The sequence below is a fragment of the Oncorhynchus mykiss genome, chromosome 18, assembly GCF_057628025.1.
Source record: "Oncorhynchus mykiss isolate SJ-2025 chromosome 18, ASM5762802v1, whole genome shotgun sequence".
NCBI classification, from domain to species: domain Eukaryota; kingdom Metazoa; phylum Chordata; class Actinopteri; order Salmoniformes; family Salmonidae; genus Oncorhynchus; species Oncorhynchus mykiss.
This window is the reverse complement of record NC_143039.1, coordinates 63,827,973-63,847,272: the sequence shown is the minus strand read 5'-3', so window position 1 is coordinate 63,847,272 and position 19,300 is coordinate 63,827,973. Positions and strand designations below refer to the sequence as shown.

The following is a 19,300-nucleotide window of genomic DNA, read 5'->3' as shown; positions in this document are numbered from 1 at the left end:
TTCTTTGTGGATCTGTGTAATCTGTAATCTCTCTCTCGCTCTCTCTCTCTCTGTCTGTCTCTCCCTCCCCCTCTCTCTCTGTCTCTCCCTCTCCCTCTCTCTCTCTCTGTCTGTCTCTCCCTCCCCCTCTCTCTCTGTCTCTCCCTCTCCCTCTCTCTCTCTCTGTCTGTCTCTCCCTCCCCCTCTCTCTCTGTCTCTCCCTCTCCCTCTCTCTCTCTTTCTCAATTAAATTTCAATTGAAGAGCTTTATTGGCATGGGAAACAAGCGAAATAGATTTTAAAAAACTAAAGTGAAATTGCTTATATACAGTGCCGTAACGATGTGCAAATAGTTAAAGTACAAAAGGGGAAATAAAGACAAATAAATATATGTTGTATTTACAATGGTGTTTGAAAATTCAATGGTTGCTCTTTTCTTGTGGCAACAGGTCACAAATGTTGCTGCTGTGATGGCACCCACTAGATATGGGAGATTGTCAAATTATTTGTGGGTCAGTGTAATCTGAGGGAAATATGTGTCTCTAATATGGCCATACATTTGGCAGGAGGTTAGGAAGTGCAGCTCACTTTCCACCTCCTTTTTGGGCAGTTTGAACATAGCCTGTATTCTCTTGAGAGCCAGGTCTGCAATGCTCACTGAGTATATACATAGTTAAAGATTTCCTTAAGTTTGGGTCAGTCACAGTGGTCAGGTATTCTGCCACTGTGTACTCTCTGTTTTGGCCCAAATAGCATTCTGGTTTAATACGTTTTTTTTGTAAATTCTTTCCAATATGTCAAGTAATTATCTTTAGTTTTCTAATGATTTGGTTGGGTCTAATTCGATTGCTCTCCTGGGGCTCTGTGGGTTCTGTTTGGACCAGCTTGCTTAGGGGACTCTTCTCCAGTTGTTATGGAAGGTTTGAGAATCGCTTCCTTTTAGGTGGATGTAGAATTTTGCATCTTTTTTCTGGATTTTGATAATTCTGCTCTGCATGCATTATTTGGTGTTTAACGTTGTACACGGAGGAGTCTCAATTTGGTGTTTGTCCCATTTTGTGAATTCTTGGTTGGTAAGTGGACCCCAGACCTTTAAAAGCAATGAGTTCCATAACTGATTCAATTATTTTTAGTCAGATCCTAATTGGTATGTCGAAATGTATGTTACGTTTGATGGCATAGAATGCCCTTCTTGCATTGTCTCTCAGAACGTTCACAGCTTTGTGGAAGTTACCTGTGGCGCTGATGTTTAGGCTGAGGTACAGTGCCTTGCGAAAGTATTCGACCCCCTTGAACTTTGCGACCTTTTGCCACATTTCAGGCTTCAAACATAAAGATATAAAACTGTATTGTTTTGTGAAGAATCAACAACAAGTGGGACACAATCATGAAGTGGAACGACATTTATTGGATATTTCAAACTTTTTTAACAAATCAAAAACTGAAAAATTGGGCGTGCAAAATTATTCAGCCCCCTTAAGTTAATACTTTGTAGCGTCACCTTTTGCTGCGATTACAGCTGTAAGTTGCTTGGGGTATGTCTCTATCAGTTTCGCACATCGAGAGACTGAAATGTTTTCCCATTTCCTCCTTGCAAAACAGCTCGAGCTCAGTGAGGTTGGATGGAGACATTTGTGAACAGCAGTTTTCAGTTCTTTCCACAGATTCTCGATTGGATTCAGGTCTGGACTTTGACTTGGCCATTCTAACACCTGGATATGTTTATTTTTGAACCATTCCATTGTAGATTTTGCTTTATGTTTTGGATCATTGTCTTGTTGGAAGACAAATCTCCGTCCCAGTCTCAGGTCTTTTGCAGACTCCATCAGGTTTTCTTCCAGAATGGTCCTGTATTTGGCTCCATCCATCTTCCCATCAATTTTAACCATCTTCCCTGTCCCTGCTGAAGAAAAGCAGGCCCAAACCATGATGCTGCCACCACCATGTTTGACATAAAGGCCAGATTTGTGCAATATACGACTGATTGTTGTCCTATGGACAGAGTCTCCCATCATCCAGAGTGATCATGGGCCTCTTGGCTGCATCTCTGATCAGTCTTCTCCTTGTATGAGCTGAAAGTTTAGAGGGACGGCCAGGTCTTGGTAGATTTGCAGTGGTCTGATACTCCTTCCATTTCAATATTATCGCTTGCACAGTGCTCCTTGGGATGTTTAAAGCTTGGGAAATCTTTTTGTATCCAAATCCGGCTTTAAACTTCTTCACAACAGCATCTCGGACCTGCCTGGTGTGTTCCTTGTTCTTCATGATGCTCTCTGCGCTTTTAACGGACCTCTGAGACTATCACAGTGCAGGTGCATTTATACGGAGACTTGATTACACACAGGTGGATTGTATTTATCATCATTAGTCATTTAGGTCAACATTGGATCATTCAGAGATCCTCACTGAACTTCTGGAGAGAGTTTGCTGCACTGAAAGTAAAGGGGCTGAATAATTTTGCACGCCCAATTTTTCAGTTTTTGATTTGTTAAAAAAGTTTGAAATATCCAATAAATGCCGTTCCACTTCATGATTGTGTCCCACCTGTTGTTGATTCTTCACAAAAAAATACAGTTTTATATCTTTATGTTTGAAGCCTGACATGTGGCAAAAGGTCGCAAAGTTCAAGGGGGGCGAATACTTTCGCAAGGCACTGTATTTACAATGGTGTTTGTTCTTCACTGGTTGCCGTTTTCTTGTGGCAACAGGTCACCAATCTTGCTGCTGTGATTGCACACAATGGTATTTCACCCAATAGAAATGGAAGTTAATCAAAATTTTATTGGTTTTCAAATTATTTGTGGATCTGTGTAATCTGAGGGAAATACGTGTCTCTAATATGGTCATACATTTGGCAGGAGGTTAGAAAGTGCAGCTCAGCTTCCACCTAATTTTGTGGGCAGTGTGAACATAGCCTGTCTTCTCTTGAGAGCCAGGTCTGCCTTTGGCGGCCTTTCTAAATAGCAAAGCTATGCTCACTGAGTCTGTACATAGTCAAAGATTTACTTAATTTTGGGTCAGTCACAGTGGTCAGGTATTCTGCCACAGTGTACTCTCTGTTTAGGGACAAATAGCATTCTAGTTTGCTCAGTATTTTTGTGAATTCTTCCATTGTAATCATCTTTTTGTTTTCCACTTCATGATTGTGTCCCACCTGTTGTTGATTCTTCACAAAAAAATACAGTTTTATATCTTTATGTTTGAAGCCTGCAATGTGGCAAAAGGTCGCAAAGTTCAATGGGGCCGAATACTTTTGCAAGGCACTGTATGTACCGTTTTTTGTGTGCTGTCGGACAACGGTGTCTGGATGGAATTTGTATTTGTGGTCCTGGCCAATGGACCTTTTTTGTAACACCATTATTTTTGTGTTACTGAGATTTACTGTCAGGGCCCAGGTCTGACAGAATCTGTGCAGAATTTCTAGGTGCTGCTGTAGGCCCTCCTTCTTGGGGACAGAAGCACCAGGTCATCTGCAAAAAGTAGACAATTGACTTCAGATTCTAGTAAGGTGAGGTCTGGTGCTGCAGACTGTTCTAGTGCCCTCGCCAATTCGTTGATATATATGTTGAAGAGGGTGAGGCTGAAGCTGCATCCCTGTCTCACCCCTGACCCTGTGTGAAGAAATGTGTGATTTTTGCCAATTTTAACCCCACACTTGTTGTTTGTGTACATGGATTTTATAATGTCATATGTTTTACCCAAAACAATAATTTCCATCAATTTGTAAAGCAGACCCTCATGTCAAATTGAGTTGAAAGCTTTTTTGAATTCGACAAGGCATGAGAAGACTTTGTTTGTCAAATGTCTCTCAATTTCTCTCTCCCCCCTCTCTCTTTCTCTATGTGTTCTGATTAGATAATGAACTCTACTGTATCTGTCCCATTGATCCACTGTGTTGCCTGATAACCTTCCCATCAGCAAGGTAACATCACCCCTGAGGCTTAGGGCAGAGCTGTGTGGGTTTATGTAGGTATGTGTGTGCATGTGTGTGTTTGTGTGTGTGTGTGCGTGTGTGTGTGTGTATATGTGTGTGCATGTGTGTGTGTGTGTGTGTACGTGTGAGTGTGCATGTGTGTGTGCGTGCGTGTGGCCGAGGGCAGAGAAGGCAGGGCAGGTCATCTGTTCTCTGACCAGGAGTATTTGTAAAATCTGATTAGAGTATTGGATTCTCGTTAGGAGAAAGCAGTCAAGCTGGCCCACAATCAGCCTAGCAGTACAGAAAACAGAACTGCCTCTATAAAGACATCATGCAAGATGGTAATATGTGACGGATCACCTCCAGGTAGGCAGATGTCCAGTTTTTTCAGCGCATTAAAAGTTGTATGTGACGGTGTTTAAAATGTTACCTAACACAGCAATGTTTCACTAATTATGTATATCAGTCTTTGTTTGTCTGTTGATGTAAATCTGTTCTTGTCGTTTATTCCAGTGAAAACATCCTAATACTGCAATTCCATTTTAGCAGACGGTCAACAGTGACCACACAGCAGACGGTCAACAGTGACCACACAGCAGACGGTCAACAGTGACCACACAGCAGACGGTTAACAGTGACCACACAGCAGACGGTCAACAGTGACCACACAGCAGACGGTCAACAGTGACCACACAGCAGACGGTCAACAGTGACCACACAGCAGACGGTCAACAGTGACCACACAGCAGACGGTCAACAGTGACCACACAGCAGATGGTCAATAGTGACCATACAGCAGATGGTCAACAGTGACCACACAGCAGACGGTCAACAGTGACCACACAACAGACGGTCAACAGTGACCACACAGCAGACGGTCAACAGTGACCACACAGCAGATGGTCAACTCTTACTTTCTAAGAACAGTTTCATAGACACAGAGCAACAACTGAGAAGCTAGTCAACAATTAGACACATGGATAAACAAGCAAAGAAACATGCACACACACACACACACACACACACACACACACACACACACACACACACACACACACACACACAGATTGATCAGTGAGTCAATGTACACATCCTCACCAGCAGCCCCACCTCTCTACCACTCTGAGGAGGAGGTATTAAAATATACCTAAAAAAGAATGAACTTCTGATGCATATTTTAAGTCTGTTGTAAGTAACGTTAGGGCTTCTTGATGTTTGGCATTTTTGAAAGCCAATAAGAGAAATAGAACCTTTATCAAGCAGAATTCAGAAGTCCATGACCCTTTGGAGTCAAACTTCAGCTCTGGAGAATTTCTTCTGAAGATATATCCATTATATTATAATATGTTTTGGAAGAAATATAGCAGACAAAAACACCACATTAGACTCAACAACCCAATATGTCTGACACTCTGAAGTCAAATAAAAAATGCATTAGCACTTTTTTACAGCTTTTAACTAGACCAGACAACCAATAACAGCAATCTGCTTGATTGACAACTAGTGTGTTAGCAAAACCAAAGTGAAGTGAGGCACCGCCTTACCTTGTCTGACGTCCCTGGGGGCTATGGCAATGGCATTGTTATGGTGCAGCTCTGTGACGCAGCAATCCTCAGGTAACAGCGATCCGTTGTTATGGGGCGTTGACGGGAGAAGGGGTACAGGCTGAGCCATGACCACATTGTTGTTAGGACACACACACCCCGTCTGAGTAACTCTGCAACCGTCACCGTCAGCAGCGTCACCGTCTCCATGACGACCATTGCGCAGGCACTCCTCAAACCATCGGCAGAGTACTCCACAGGTGAACTGGCTGGAGTTCTCATTGTTGATTAGCAAAACCTCGACTAGCCGGAGTTCTAGCGTTTCCTTGGTTACCGGCGGTTCATCAGGTGACGGTAGTCTCGACAGGCATAGCTCAACAAAGTTCTTGTCGAACTGTAAAAATGAATATGGTCCTTCCGATTCTAATTGGCTGCCGCAAAGGTCTATCACGTCCTGAGTTGATGTCTGTAGATCCAGCGGGCAGCTCTGATTGGCTAGATGATGGTCGAGTGGGAGGAGCATGGGGGAGTGTGATTGACAGATGGAGGGGTGACGGGTGAATCGGAGATAGAGGGAATACTTGGTGGGATCGGGGTTCTCCAACGACCAGGAACAGCCCGGCACCCGGGACGGGAACAGCTCTCTCAGAGAGAAAGATCCATACAGTACCCCTGCTACCAGGCTGGAACACTGGGAGGGGAGGCTGCCCCCCTCTGCCTCCCTGGGAGAGCCTCCACTGGCAGCCCCATAGGCAGCGGCCAGGGTAGAAAGAGGAGCTAGAGCTAGAGGGACTAGAGCAGCCACGGCCCAGGCCACACCGAGGAGGGACGACAGCACACACAGACACACCCCGCCAGTAGTGTTCATCCTATGTCATTCGTCCTGCAGAAAAAGAGATAGGGAGGCAGGAAGGGAGAGAGGTAGAGCGAGAGTGAGAGAGATATAGAGAAGGGAGGGAGAGATGTAGAGAGAGGGAAGGAGAGAGGCAGAAATGGGGAGAGGAGAAGGAAGAGAGAACAGTCAGTACTTTTGAGAAAGCAGAAATCAATTCCAAAACAATATGTCTGGCAGAATGAGAATGTGATATACCAATATCAGTCTCAATTCTTTCTCTTCACATGCTCTCTCCTTCACAGTCTCTCTCTCTCTCATATTCTCTCCTCACAATCTTTCTCCCTCACATTTCTCTCCCTCACATTCTCTCTCCCTCACACTCTCTCTCCCCTCAGAGTCTAATAATAACAAAGTTTATGGTCATGGTTCCGTCATGAAGGTCGCTCTGCCTCTGACACACACACACACACACACACACACACACACACACACACACACACACACTCCCCTGGCGGGCTGGATTAAAGGGGCTGATGACTTGGCTGTTGAGACGTGAACAATGTACCCCACTCCACACAGCCCTGCTGGGACAGACTCACCCCTCCAGACACACACACACACACACACACCCTGCCGAGTGTCTTACCTAAGGCGATGGGGCAAACCATTACCCTCGCCGTCACAGTGCCACCAGCCTGATCTTTACACATACACGCTTATACTCACACACACAAACATGTCAGACATTCATACAGACATACATACAGACATACATACAGACATACTGATCCAATAAGGGCCGCAAAAAAAGCTCAAGAAAATCAACGTTCATATTTTATTCAGTTTTACCTCACGTTCACTTCTAAGAGGCTTTCAAATGCCTCAGCATGGACATGAAGATTTAATGGCAGAAACACTGAGTGAGCTCTATCGACTGGTGTACGCTCAACTCAATTAACCTCATGATAACATGCACACACACTCCAAACCAGTCTGTCTCCCTCGTGATGGAAATGTGAGTTTAACTCATTATGAGTAAACCCTTTTGAAGTTGACTGTTTCTACCCACTCATATGGGTTATATTTTGTTGTTATGTTTTTAACTAGGCAAGTTAAGAACAAATTCTTATTTACAATGACAGCCGAGGAACAGTGGGTTAACTGCCTTGTTCAGCAGCAGAATGACAGATTTTTAGCTTGTCAGCTGGGGGATTCGATTGAGCAACATTTCAATTATGGTCCCAATGCTCTAACCACTAGGCTACCTGCCGCCCCAGATGATCAGAAGGGCTGGCAGAATTATCGTATAATCATGTAACAGTCAATTAGGGGAAATAATCGTGAACTCAAAATAATAATATGATGAGGTGGCTGGTGAAACTTTGCTTCTTGAAAGTCCAATATCTTGAAAACATATCTGCTGACATGCACAAAAATGTGGGACTGTATCCGAACTAGTGTTGCACGGGAAACCAAATACGGGTACTTTTTTGATACTAGAACATGAAAAATGGTTTGGTTCCAGAATTTTGCTTACTCTTGGTACTTGTGTCTCACGGATCAAGTCTGCCTGTTTGCGCAGCTGATGTCCCCCATGGAGCGCACCCTGCCTGCTCCACTCAGCCTGCACTGGGAGTCTGGGCTCCCCATGGAGCGCACCCTGCCTGCTCCACTTAGCCTGCACTGGGAGTCTGGGCTGCACCCTGCCTGCTCCACTCAGCCTGCACTGGGAGTCTGGGCTGCACCCTGCCTGCTCCACTTAGCCTGCACTGGGAGTCTGGGCTGCACCCTGCCTGCTCCACTTAGCCTGCACTGGGAGTCTGGGCTGCACCCTGCCTGCTCCACTCAGCCTGCACTGGGAGTCTGGGCTGCACCCTGCCTGCTCCACTTAGCCTGCACTGGGAGTCTGGGCTGCACCCTGCCTGCTCCACTCAACCTGCACTGGGAGTCTGGGCTGCACCCTGCCTGCTCCACTCAGCCTGCACTGGGAGTCTGGGCTCCCCATGGAGCGCACCCTGCCTGCTCCTCTCAGCCTGCACTGGGAGTCTGGGCTGCACCCTGCCTGCTCCACTCAGCCTGCACTGGGAGTCTGGGCTCCCCATGGAGTACACCCTGCCTGCTCCACTCAGCCTGCACTGGGAGTCTGGGCTGCACCTTGCCTGCTCCACTCAGCCTGCACTGGGAATCTGGTTTGCACCCTGCCTGCTACACTCAGCCTGCACTGGGAGTCTGGGCTGCACCCTGCCTGCTCCACTCAGCCTGCACTGGGAGTCTGGGCTGCACCCTGCCTGCTCCACTCAGCCTGCACTGGGAGTCTGGGCTGCACCCTGCCTGTTCCACTCAGCCTTCACTGGGAGTCTGGGCTGCACCCTGCCTGCTCCACTCAGCCTTCACTGGGAGTCTGGGCTGCACCCTGCCTGCTCCACTCAGCCTTCACTGGGAGTCTGGGCTGCACCCTGCCTGCTCCACTCAGCCTTCACTGGGAATCTGGGCTGCACCCTGCCTGCTCCACTCAGCCTGCACTGGGAGTCTGGGCTGCACCCTGCCTGCTCCACTCAGCCTGCACTGGGAGTCTGGGCTGCACCCTGCCTGTTCCACTCAGCCTTCACTGGGAGTCTGGGCTGCACCCTGCCTGCTCCACTCAGCCTTCACTGGGAATCTGGGCTGCACCCTGCCTGCTCCACTCAGCCTTCACTGGGAGTCTGGGCTGCATCATCTTAAACTCCCCAGTCATGCTGCACAGAAGTCAACACTCTTGAATAATGCGATACGACATTTAGAAATGTTGAAACGGTTCATTACCGTTCTCAAAATAATGTCCATGACAACATACAGGCTAGAATAACTTTACGATGCAAGAAGATACCTGAACCTTCCAGCTTCGTTGGCTAACTTTCCTTTACAGCTGAAACTAACATCAATTCAACACCTTCGTACTTTGTTTGTGATAATATGCAAATCATAATGCAAAATATGCTGATTTAAAACCTGATTGCCACCAAAAACTTTATCCATTCACTTAATTGGTCTCCCTCACGTCTCTCCCTCAGCCAAAGATTATATTGCCTCAGCAAACTGAGGACTCTGACAGGCTGCACCACTCCTGGCTTGTGAATGACAGTCATTACTGGTTAAAGAGACACACACTTTTATAAAATAAGCTACATCGATGCAAATGTGGTTGATCAGTACAATAAAATGGAAGGGAAACAGCCCCATGAAATCATACAAAACAAGCTCAATAACTCAATGCATCCACACATTCCTAGGCTACATCTTGATTTACCCAGTTTATCAATAGAGATTTACCATTCAAATAAATGATTACCATTATGTTGTTTGTAGTTAGATTGGTAAAAACAAAGTCAAATTGATTGTATAATTGGTTCATAAATGCATTACATGGCTGTCTCTGAAGAATTCTGCCATAAAACATTTCAAATGTAATAATATTGAACATTAAAGATGCCAAATGATTGAACAGAGCATTCGCTGAGTTTATCTGTCTGGATCAAGTGCCATTCTGTGACTTTGGCTAATATGCCTTCTTTTTTTGCTGTGGTATCGTTTTGGTATCAATTTGGTATCGAATAAACGTGATGGTATTGAATATTGGGCTACTAAACCTGGGAACGGAATCGAAGTCAAAATTCTGGTATTGTGACAACATTGGACTAATGAGGTATATTTTACCCAATAGCAGTTTCACATTTTTACAGCTGGGGGGAAAAGCATCATTTCCTACATTTCCAAGCAGTCAAATGTTTATTAGCCAAGGGTGTCACCAAAGCTACTGTATGTCAGTAGCTTATTTTCAAAGATGCATTATGATGCTTTACAAGCTCAAAAACTTTTGTATCAAAAATAATAATAACCGTGGCCCATCACAGTCCTAATGATCACACTCAGCTCTGACAGTTAACAGTACAGTCTACACATACACACACCTCATAACAGAGAGAGAGAGAGAGAGAGAGAGAGCGAGAGAGAGAGAGAGAGAGAGAGAGAGAGAGAGAGAGAGAGAGAGAGAGAGAGAGAGCGAGAGAGAGAGAGAGGGAGAGAGAGAGAGAGAGAGAGAGAGAGAGAGAGAGAGAGAGAGAGAGAACAGAAGGACACAGAAACAGGTTGTTATTGTAATGCATACTGTACACGTAGGTTATTATTCTAATACAACCAGTTCATTGATTCGTGGATAGTGGCCACACTAAAAGAGATCAGATCTTTCTAACCAGGTGTAAATCGTCCATTATGATCCACTGTGGGTAACCACCTCTGGAAGAGGACAAGGACAGATATCACTGCCAAGTGTCAGAGCACCAACTCATTAAATATAATGGGAAATGTGAGACAGAGGAGAAAAGAGAGAGGAAGAGAGAGAGACAAAGAAAGAGACAGAGGGGTTCATTTCATGACTGCTGCTTATCTTCATACACTGATGTGTTTTCCATTAAGAGCTGACAGAGAACTGCTTTACTCTGGGTAACAATAGGTCCAGTACTGGCCAAGTGTAGACACTCACACACGCACACACACACACACACACTGCAGATCTATTTCAGGGTGTAGGACAGTTATGGGAAGCTGCCCCATGCAAATACTACAGAGAATTAAATTACACAGAGCCCAGGGAATCAAAAATTAGATAGCTAGATAAATGAGCGGTGTTGAAAAACATTTTTGTCAAATATTTCCTTTTTGTGCCTTATCAAAAAAGTATTATGCAATGTCATGTGTGTGTATGTGCATATTATATGTGCATGACCATGTGTGTGTGTGTGCTTTTCTCTTCATTTGCTGATGAAAGGGCTGCTATAAGAAGCTGAGAGGCTAAAGGCCACTTTAAGAAACTGAAGGGCTGATGGTAAGAGGCTGAGGGCCAGGGTTAGAGACTATGTCAAGAGTCTCCCCACAAAGGACTGTGACAATGAGCGACTGTGAGGAGGGTACAGCTAGTCTTCACTAATGAGTCTCACAAAGACATGAAAGGAAAAGAGGGAGAGAGTGAGGGAGGGGAGAAAGATGGAAGGTAGGCAGGTAGAGGGCTTGGACTGGAGAGGGAGAGAGAAAGAGAGAGTGAGAGAGAGAAGAGTGTTGGGGTGGAGAGATGACGAGAGAGGACAGGGTCAGGGGTGGGGAAGGAGTGGAGGGGGAAAGGAGAGGCGAGAGATACTGTAAATCAGATGAATAGATAGATGGAGAGGGGGTTAAAGGGGTTTAGAGTGGTGTAGAGGGGGAAAGAGGGGGGGTTAGTTTATATATGTATGTATGTATACAGTATATACTGTATATATATACACCTTTATTTAACTAGGCAAGTCAGTCAAGAACAAATTCTTATTTACAATGACAGCCTACTCCGGCCAAAAAACGCTGGGCCAATTGTGCGCCGCCCTATGGGTCTCTTGCACTGAGATGCAGTGCCTTAGAATGCTGCACCACTCAAGTAGAGGGGGTAAAGGGGGGAGAATGAGGATATAAAGGGGGTAGAGGAGGGATAGAGGGGGGTGGGGGGTATAGGGGGATAGCTGGACAAAGCATAGAGATAGTATGACAACAGAGAAAATCATACGTTCCTGCAATATTTCTGCTGTATAATGTATAAACCAAAGTTACTGAAGTGAAATATCCCCAGCTGATTGTTGCTTTGGGGGAACTGTAGAACACTTCCCTTGTGCCGGAAACAATGTGCATTGACATTTCCCGAAAGTATTTAGAATTGCTTTGAAATGCACAGCTACAACCAGCGGACGCGGAGTAACCATGGCAACTTATCAGTTTTGAATGTTGGACTTTTTTTACTGTATTTTTATGAGTTTTTTTTAAAGGCTTACCTCATGGGCTTTCATATGTGTGGCGGCCTAGGGAAACCCCTTCACATCGTAACATTGACTTTTAGATTCTTGAAAAGTACAAACTGTCCCAAATCCAGGTATTTTTAAATCACTGAAATATCTTTATCAGAACCCGAGTTATGAGCTTTTAAAGTTGACCTCAGTCGACAGGAAGTAAAAAAATGTATTTTGAAACAGCAACTGCTGGTATGGTTTACATTAATTAATGTAACTAATTATTATATTGTACAATACTAGATACAGTGTCTTGCAAAAGTATTCATATCCCTTGGATTTCTTCACATTTTATTGTATTACAAAGTGGGATTAAAATGGATTTCATTGTAATTTTTTGTCAACAAATCTACACAAATCTACTCTGTAATGTCATATCGAAGAACAATTCTAACATTTCTTTAAGATGAATACAAATTTGATATATAGTGCATACATTAAGTATTTAGCCCCTTTGTTGAGGCAAGTCTAAATTAGTTCAGGAGGAAAATTTGCCTCAAAAAATCCCATAAATTACATAGACTCTGTGTGAAATATTAGGGGTTGATATGATTTTTTAATGACTAACCCTTCCTTTGTCCCACATACATGCAACATATGTAAGGTCCCTCGGTCAATTATTTCAAGCTCACATTCAACTACAATGACCAGGGATCTTTTTTGAAAGCCTCATAAAGAAGGACAGCGACTGGTAGATGAGTAACAATAACAATATCTTTAAGCATGGTCAAGTGAATAATTATGCCGTGGATTACATTTTAAACCACCCCGACACATAGCTGGGGATTTTTAAAACAGCTACAGTTACAGAGTTCAATCTCATTGTATTGACTCCACAATAATGACTTAAATGACGTAGTGAAAAGAAGAATACAAATATAGAGAAAACAAATGTTCCAAAACATGCATCTTGTATGCAACAAGACACTAAAGTAATACTACAAAAAAAGTACACGGCAACGGAGTACCCTTTTTGGCATAAATACAAAGCCTTATATTTGGGGCAAATCCAACACACCACTGAGTAACTGCCTTCTTATTTTCAAGCATGGTGGTGACTGCATCATAGTATGGGTATGCTTGACATCGGCAAATACTGGGGAGTTTTTTCAGGATACAAAAATAACTAGCTAAGCACAGGCAAAATCCTAGAGGAAAACCTGTTTCAGTCTGATATACAGAGCCACTGGGAGAGGAAGTTACAGTTTTGAATTAAATATGCTTTAAAATCTAAGGCAATACTTGAAAAATGCTGTCTAGCCATGATCCCCAGCATCTTGACAGAGCTTGAAGAATTATGAAAAGCATGTGCTAATATTGCACAATCTAGGTGTGTAAAGCTCTTATCAATTTACCCAAGAAAACTCAAAGGTGTTTCTAACATGTAACTCATGACTATGAATACTTATGCAACAGCTATATTTTAGTTATTTATTTATATCAATCTTTTTTAAAGTATTTTAAGCATTTTGCGTAGATATGTTGACAAATAATTACAATTAAATCAATTTTAATCCCACTTGGTTACACAATAAAATACACATACATTTGAATTGAAGCCAAAGTAATGTACATTTCAGTGTGATTATGAACAGTCAACAACAAATCCTTAGAAAGAAAAACATGAAAGAAACTATGTACAATACAACACATATACATAATTGATATTCAGCTTGCAGGAACGGGTACTGGAACGATCTGCCGACATCACCATGGCCAGGAGGAACAATCTCATCTACTGAGAGATGAGATAAAATCAGTTTTTCATAGAGGCATAGTAAAAACAATACAAATACTCACAACATAAACCTACTGTATAACTGATCAGAGGACAGTAAAATAGTACAGCACAATTGTGTAAAAGCAAATAAAGTGATTCGGTAGTGTCGTCTGTTGACTGTGACCTGGTGTTGTTGATGGCCCAGATGCAAATGGCCAAGGATCTAATTCATATTAATATTAATGAATGTGACTCTCTCTCTCTGACAAACAAACACAAAGAGAACTCTACAATACACAAACAAAAATGACTAGGTCATCGTTCTTACCTTAGCGGAGTTCTTCATGGTGACGACCACCTTGGATCCTGCACTGGTCAGCAGATCCATGAGCATGCCCATTCCCTTCACTATCTTACCCCGAGGGAAGAGAACATGTTTCAGTGCTGTATCAGTCTTATTCATTTGGGTCCACAAGAAAGTGAATTGTCATGGAGACCCAAATGTTTTAAACACACACACACACACACACGCACGCACACACACACACACACACATACATACACACACACACACACACACTTCAAACCGCCATGTTTATATCATGTCTATCTTAATTGATTAACTTGTTTGCTAGCTAACTTGTTTTGTGGGATACGGTGATGAAAAATACCACAGTTTATGAAATAGTCAGTGAAACATTTAGGCTAAAATAAGCTGCAGCAGCTTGTCTTCAAACTTGTCTTCAAAACTTCAATCATCAGTACTTTCACTTCAACAGGACTGGCTATAGCCTACCACGAACAAAGATAGAGTAGATGCAGGTAATGAAGCCCTGAGTTTATAAAGTTAATGCACGGTGTACTTAACTAGCTAGCTAACTAGCTTAACATACCTTGTTTGCTCCTCGTTGAAGATGCTCTATCATCTCTCCATCCATGATGAGGTGACAGACGATTGTTGGGAAATAATCCTTCCTTACAGGTAATTCAGAGCATACTGTCAGCTCCGCTCAACGTAGTGACAACTAACTAGGAGGCTAGCTAAATAACACAGCTAGAATCATTGCTATTTAGAAATAAAAACTGTGACAGTAGATGGGAGGGGTTAGGCGTAGCTGAAGGATGCAACTAAAAACAAACAAAAGATAACTATTGTAAAATATACTGTGTCCCAAAAATGTAAACTACCGGTCAAAAGTTAAGAACACCTACTCATTCAAGGGTTTTTCTTTATTTTAACTATTGCCTACACTGTATAATAATAGTGAAGACATCAAAAATGTGAAATAACACACATGGAATCATGTAGTAACCAAAAAAGTGTTAACCAAATCAAAATATATTTTATATTTGAGATTCTTCAAATAGCCACCATTTGCCTTGATGACAGCTTTGTACACTCTTGGCATTCTCTGAACCAGCTTCACCTGGAATGAGTTCCCACATATGCTGAGCACTTGTTGGCTGTGTTTCCTTCACTCTGCGGTCGGACTCATCCCAAACCAGCTCAATTTGGTTGAGGTCGGGGGATTGTGGATGCCAGGTCATCTGATGCAGCACTCCATCACTCTCTTTATTGGTAAAATATCAGCCTGGAGGTGTGTTGGGTCATTGTCCTGTTGAAAAACAGATGATAGTCCCACTAAGCCCAAACAAGATGGGATGGTGTATCGCTGCAGAATGCTGTGGTAGCCATGCTGGTTAATTGTGCCTTGAAGTCTAAATAAATCACAGACAGTGTCACCAGCCAAGCACCCACACACCATAACACCTCCTGCTCCATTCTTTATGGTGGGAAAAACACACCGCATCTCACAAAGACACGGCGGTTGGATCCAAACATCTCCAATTTGGACTCCAGACCAAAAAACGAATTTCCAACGGTCTAATGTCCATTGCTTGTGATTCTTGGCCCAATACTTTTATTATTATTGATGTCCTTTAGTAGTGGTTTCTTTGCAGCAAATCGACCTGATTCACACAGTCTCCTCTGAACATTCGATGTTGACATACTTGAACTATGTGAAGCATTGATTTGGGCTGCAATTTGGTAACTCTAATGAACTTATCCTCTGCAGCAGAGGTAACTCTGGGTCTTCCATTCCTGTGGCGGTCCTCATGAAAGCCAGTTCCATCATAGCACTTGATGGTTTTCGTGACTGCACTTCAAGAAACTTTCAAAGTTATTGAAATTTTACATATTGACTGATCTTCATGTCTTAAAGTAATGATGGACTGTCATTTCTCTTTGCTTATTTGAGCTGTTCTTCCCATAACATGGGCTAGGTTTTTACCACCCCTACCTTCTCACAACACAACTGATTGACTCAAACGCATTATTTAAGAAGGAAAGACATTACACAAATGTACTTTTAAGAAGGCACACCAGTAAATTGAAATGCATTTCAAGTGACTACCTCATGAAGCTGGTTGAGAGAATGACAAGAGTGTGCAAACCTGTCATCAAGGCAAAGGGTGGCTATTTGAATAATCTCAAAAATAAAATAGATTTAGATTTGTTTAACACTTTTTTGGTTACTACATGATTTTATATGTGCTATTTCATAATTTCATGTCTACACTATTATTCTACAACGTAGAATATAAAGAAATAAAGAAAAACACTAAAGAGGCATTTCTGCTGCCTCTGAAAAACATCAAAAGAAAGATGCCCAGGGTCCCTGCTCATCTGCGTGAACTTGCCTTGGGCATGCTGCAAGGAGGAATGAGGACTGCAGATGTGGCAGGGCAATACATTGCAATGTCCATACTGTGAGAAGCCTAAGACAGGGCTACAGGGAGACAGGACGGACAGATGATCATCTTCGCCGTGGCAGACCACATGTAACAACACCTGCACAGGATCGGTACATCCGAACATCACACCTGCATTACAGGTACAGGATGGCAACAACAACTGCCCGAGTTTCACCAGGAATGCCCAATCCCTCCATCAGTGCTCAGACTGCCCACAATAGGCTGAGAGAGACTGGACTGAGGGCTTGTAGGCCTGTTGTTGTTATGACTTTTATGAATGATGGGTGGAGGAGTCAAGCGCAGAGAGCAGGTAGTTCCGTACGTGGATCTTTTATTCCAATGACATGCTAAAACAGAGGACATGCTAAAACACAAGGGCGCATGAAACAACCCGTCCAAATAAACAGGACTAAAACTGTCCGGAAAAATAGAGATCACACTATTAGACCAACACCAAAAACAGAGAACACGCCCGCACAATAGCCAGCGGGCCTAGTGCCCTTAAATAGCCTACAAACAAAACTAAACTCAAAACAGGTGTAACCAATTAGACCAAACTAACAGAAACAAAAGGAAAGGGAATCGATGGCAGCTAGTAGGTCGGGGACGACGAGCGCCGAGCGCCGGACGAACAGGAAGAGGCACCATCTTCGGCGGGATTCGTGACAGTTGTAAGGCAGGTCCTCACCAGACAACACCGGCAACAACGTCGCCTATGGGCACAAACCCACCATCGCTGGACCAGACAGGACTGGCAAAAAGTTATCTTCACTGATGAGTCGCGGTTTTGTCTCACCAGGGGTGATGGTCAGATTCACGTTTATTGTCGATGAAATGAACGTTACACTGAGGCCTATACTCTGGAGTGGGATCGATTTGGGGGTGGATGTTCCGTCATTGTCTGGGGCAGTGTGTCACAGCATCATCGGACGGAGCTTGTTGTCATTGTAGGCAATCACAATGCTGTGCACTACAGAGAAGACATCCTCCTCCCTCATGTGGTACCCTTCCTACAGGCTCATCCTGACATGACCACCAGCCATACTGCTCGTTCTGTGCGTGACTTTCTGCAAGACAGGAATGTCAGTGTTCTGCCATGACCAGCAAAGAGCCCGGATCTCAATCCCATCGAGCACGTCTGGGACCTGTTGGATCGGAGGGTGAGGGCTAGGGCCATTCCCCCCAGAAATGTCTGGGAACTTACATGTGCATTGGTGGAAGAGTGGGGTAACATCTCACAGCAAGAACTGGAAAATCTGGTGCAATGCATAAGGAGCAGATGCACTGCAGTACTTAATGCAGCTGGTGGCCACATCAGATACTGACTGTTACTTTTGATTTTGACCCCCCCCCCCCCCCCCTTTGTTCAGCGGCACATTATTTAATTTCTGTTAGTCACATGTCTGTGGAACTTGTTCAGTTTATGTCTCAGTTGTTGAATCTTGTTATGTTCATACAAATATTTAAGTTTGCTGAAAATAAACATAGTTGACAGTGAGAGAAAGTTTCTCTTTTTGCTGAGTTTAGTATGTATAAGCTGGAAGTAGAAGCCTAAGAGTTGTTGTCAGGAAAATATATTTTAAAAATGTGCAAATACATTATGGGGATTGGAAATGATGCAGACAATTACATTGATGGAAGCCACAATCTATCTGCAATATTAAGGCTGATCTACCCCATAAAAAACAATAATTCATGACTAGAAAAAGGGAAGACTTCTCACCTGTGCACTCATTGACACCCCCTCAAATATTAAAAGCAGTGGATTGGTGTAGCTGTATTGGTAGCCAATTAATCTACTGCTATCCAATGCTTTTACATCTGTGAGGGAAATGAAGGAGAGTATTTTTCAAAACTTTTGTAACAGCGCTCACTGTAACCCCTAGTTTCCGGTTTACACGTCATCTCCCAACGTTCTCAGACATGAATGAATGTTGAGTACTGACTTGTATCATGGGTGACCTGGCTGATCCAATATCATAGACAGTGAGACAGACCTGCCATGCAGCTCCGACTTTGGTTACATTCGGCAACACGTCGCACATTTTTTAAATTGAGAAATTCTGTACTAAACGTCTTAGTTAGATGTAAAATTGCGCAACTAAAACGTCCTCTGCAAAAACTTCTAAATTAATTACAGAATTATTGAGATATGTTAGATTCATTCTGGGGAATTTGAGGAATTGAAATAGGCTTCTACAGTGTATCATGGAGGACCAACATCATTAACCAAATGCAGAATTGGTCAGGAAACACACCTCCAATACTGAATTCTCATTTTTCTAATGGGCAACGGAAAAACACAAGTGCCAAACAACATATTCAGTGGATCTTTAAGTAATCATACAATATTTTTATATTACTAGAAAATGAAGAGTAACCAAAACAACCAAAATCTCAATATCCACAAAAACAGAACGTCGTTGCATTTTGGCCTTTTCCCAACAGTGAATTGGGATGACATCCGACGAGCTAAGTGATGGAAGTGACTGATCATGTCTGTGTGTGAGTGTGTGTGCGTGCGCGTGTGCGTGTGTGTGTGTGTGTGTGTGTGTGTGTGTGTGTGTGTGTGTGTGTGTGTGTGTGTGTGTGTGTGTGTGTGTGCATGCGTGCGTGCGTGCGATCTAAGGCTAGTGTTATGTTGGTCGCTGCAGTCTCTCTGTAGTTAGGTTTGGATTCATGAGAGTAAGCTGATCCTAGATC

At 43.4% G+C, this 19,300-nt stretch overlaps 1 protein-coding gene across 1 annotated transcript in view; it reads right to left on the bottom strand.

The window, feature by feature from the left end:
• The window catches only part of LOC110496862 (adhesion G protein-coupled receptor B2), a 459,244-nt gene that overhangs the window by 312,389 nt on the left and 127,555 nt on the right, over positions 1-19,300 (bottom strand). The window contains 1 exon segment of the mRNA XM_090209074.1: positions 5,440-6,322. Within this exon segment, the coding sequence (XP_090065200.1) occupies positions 5,440-6,307 (868 nt within the window). The 5' untranslated portion in view covers positions 6,308-6,322.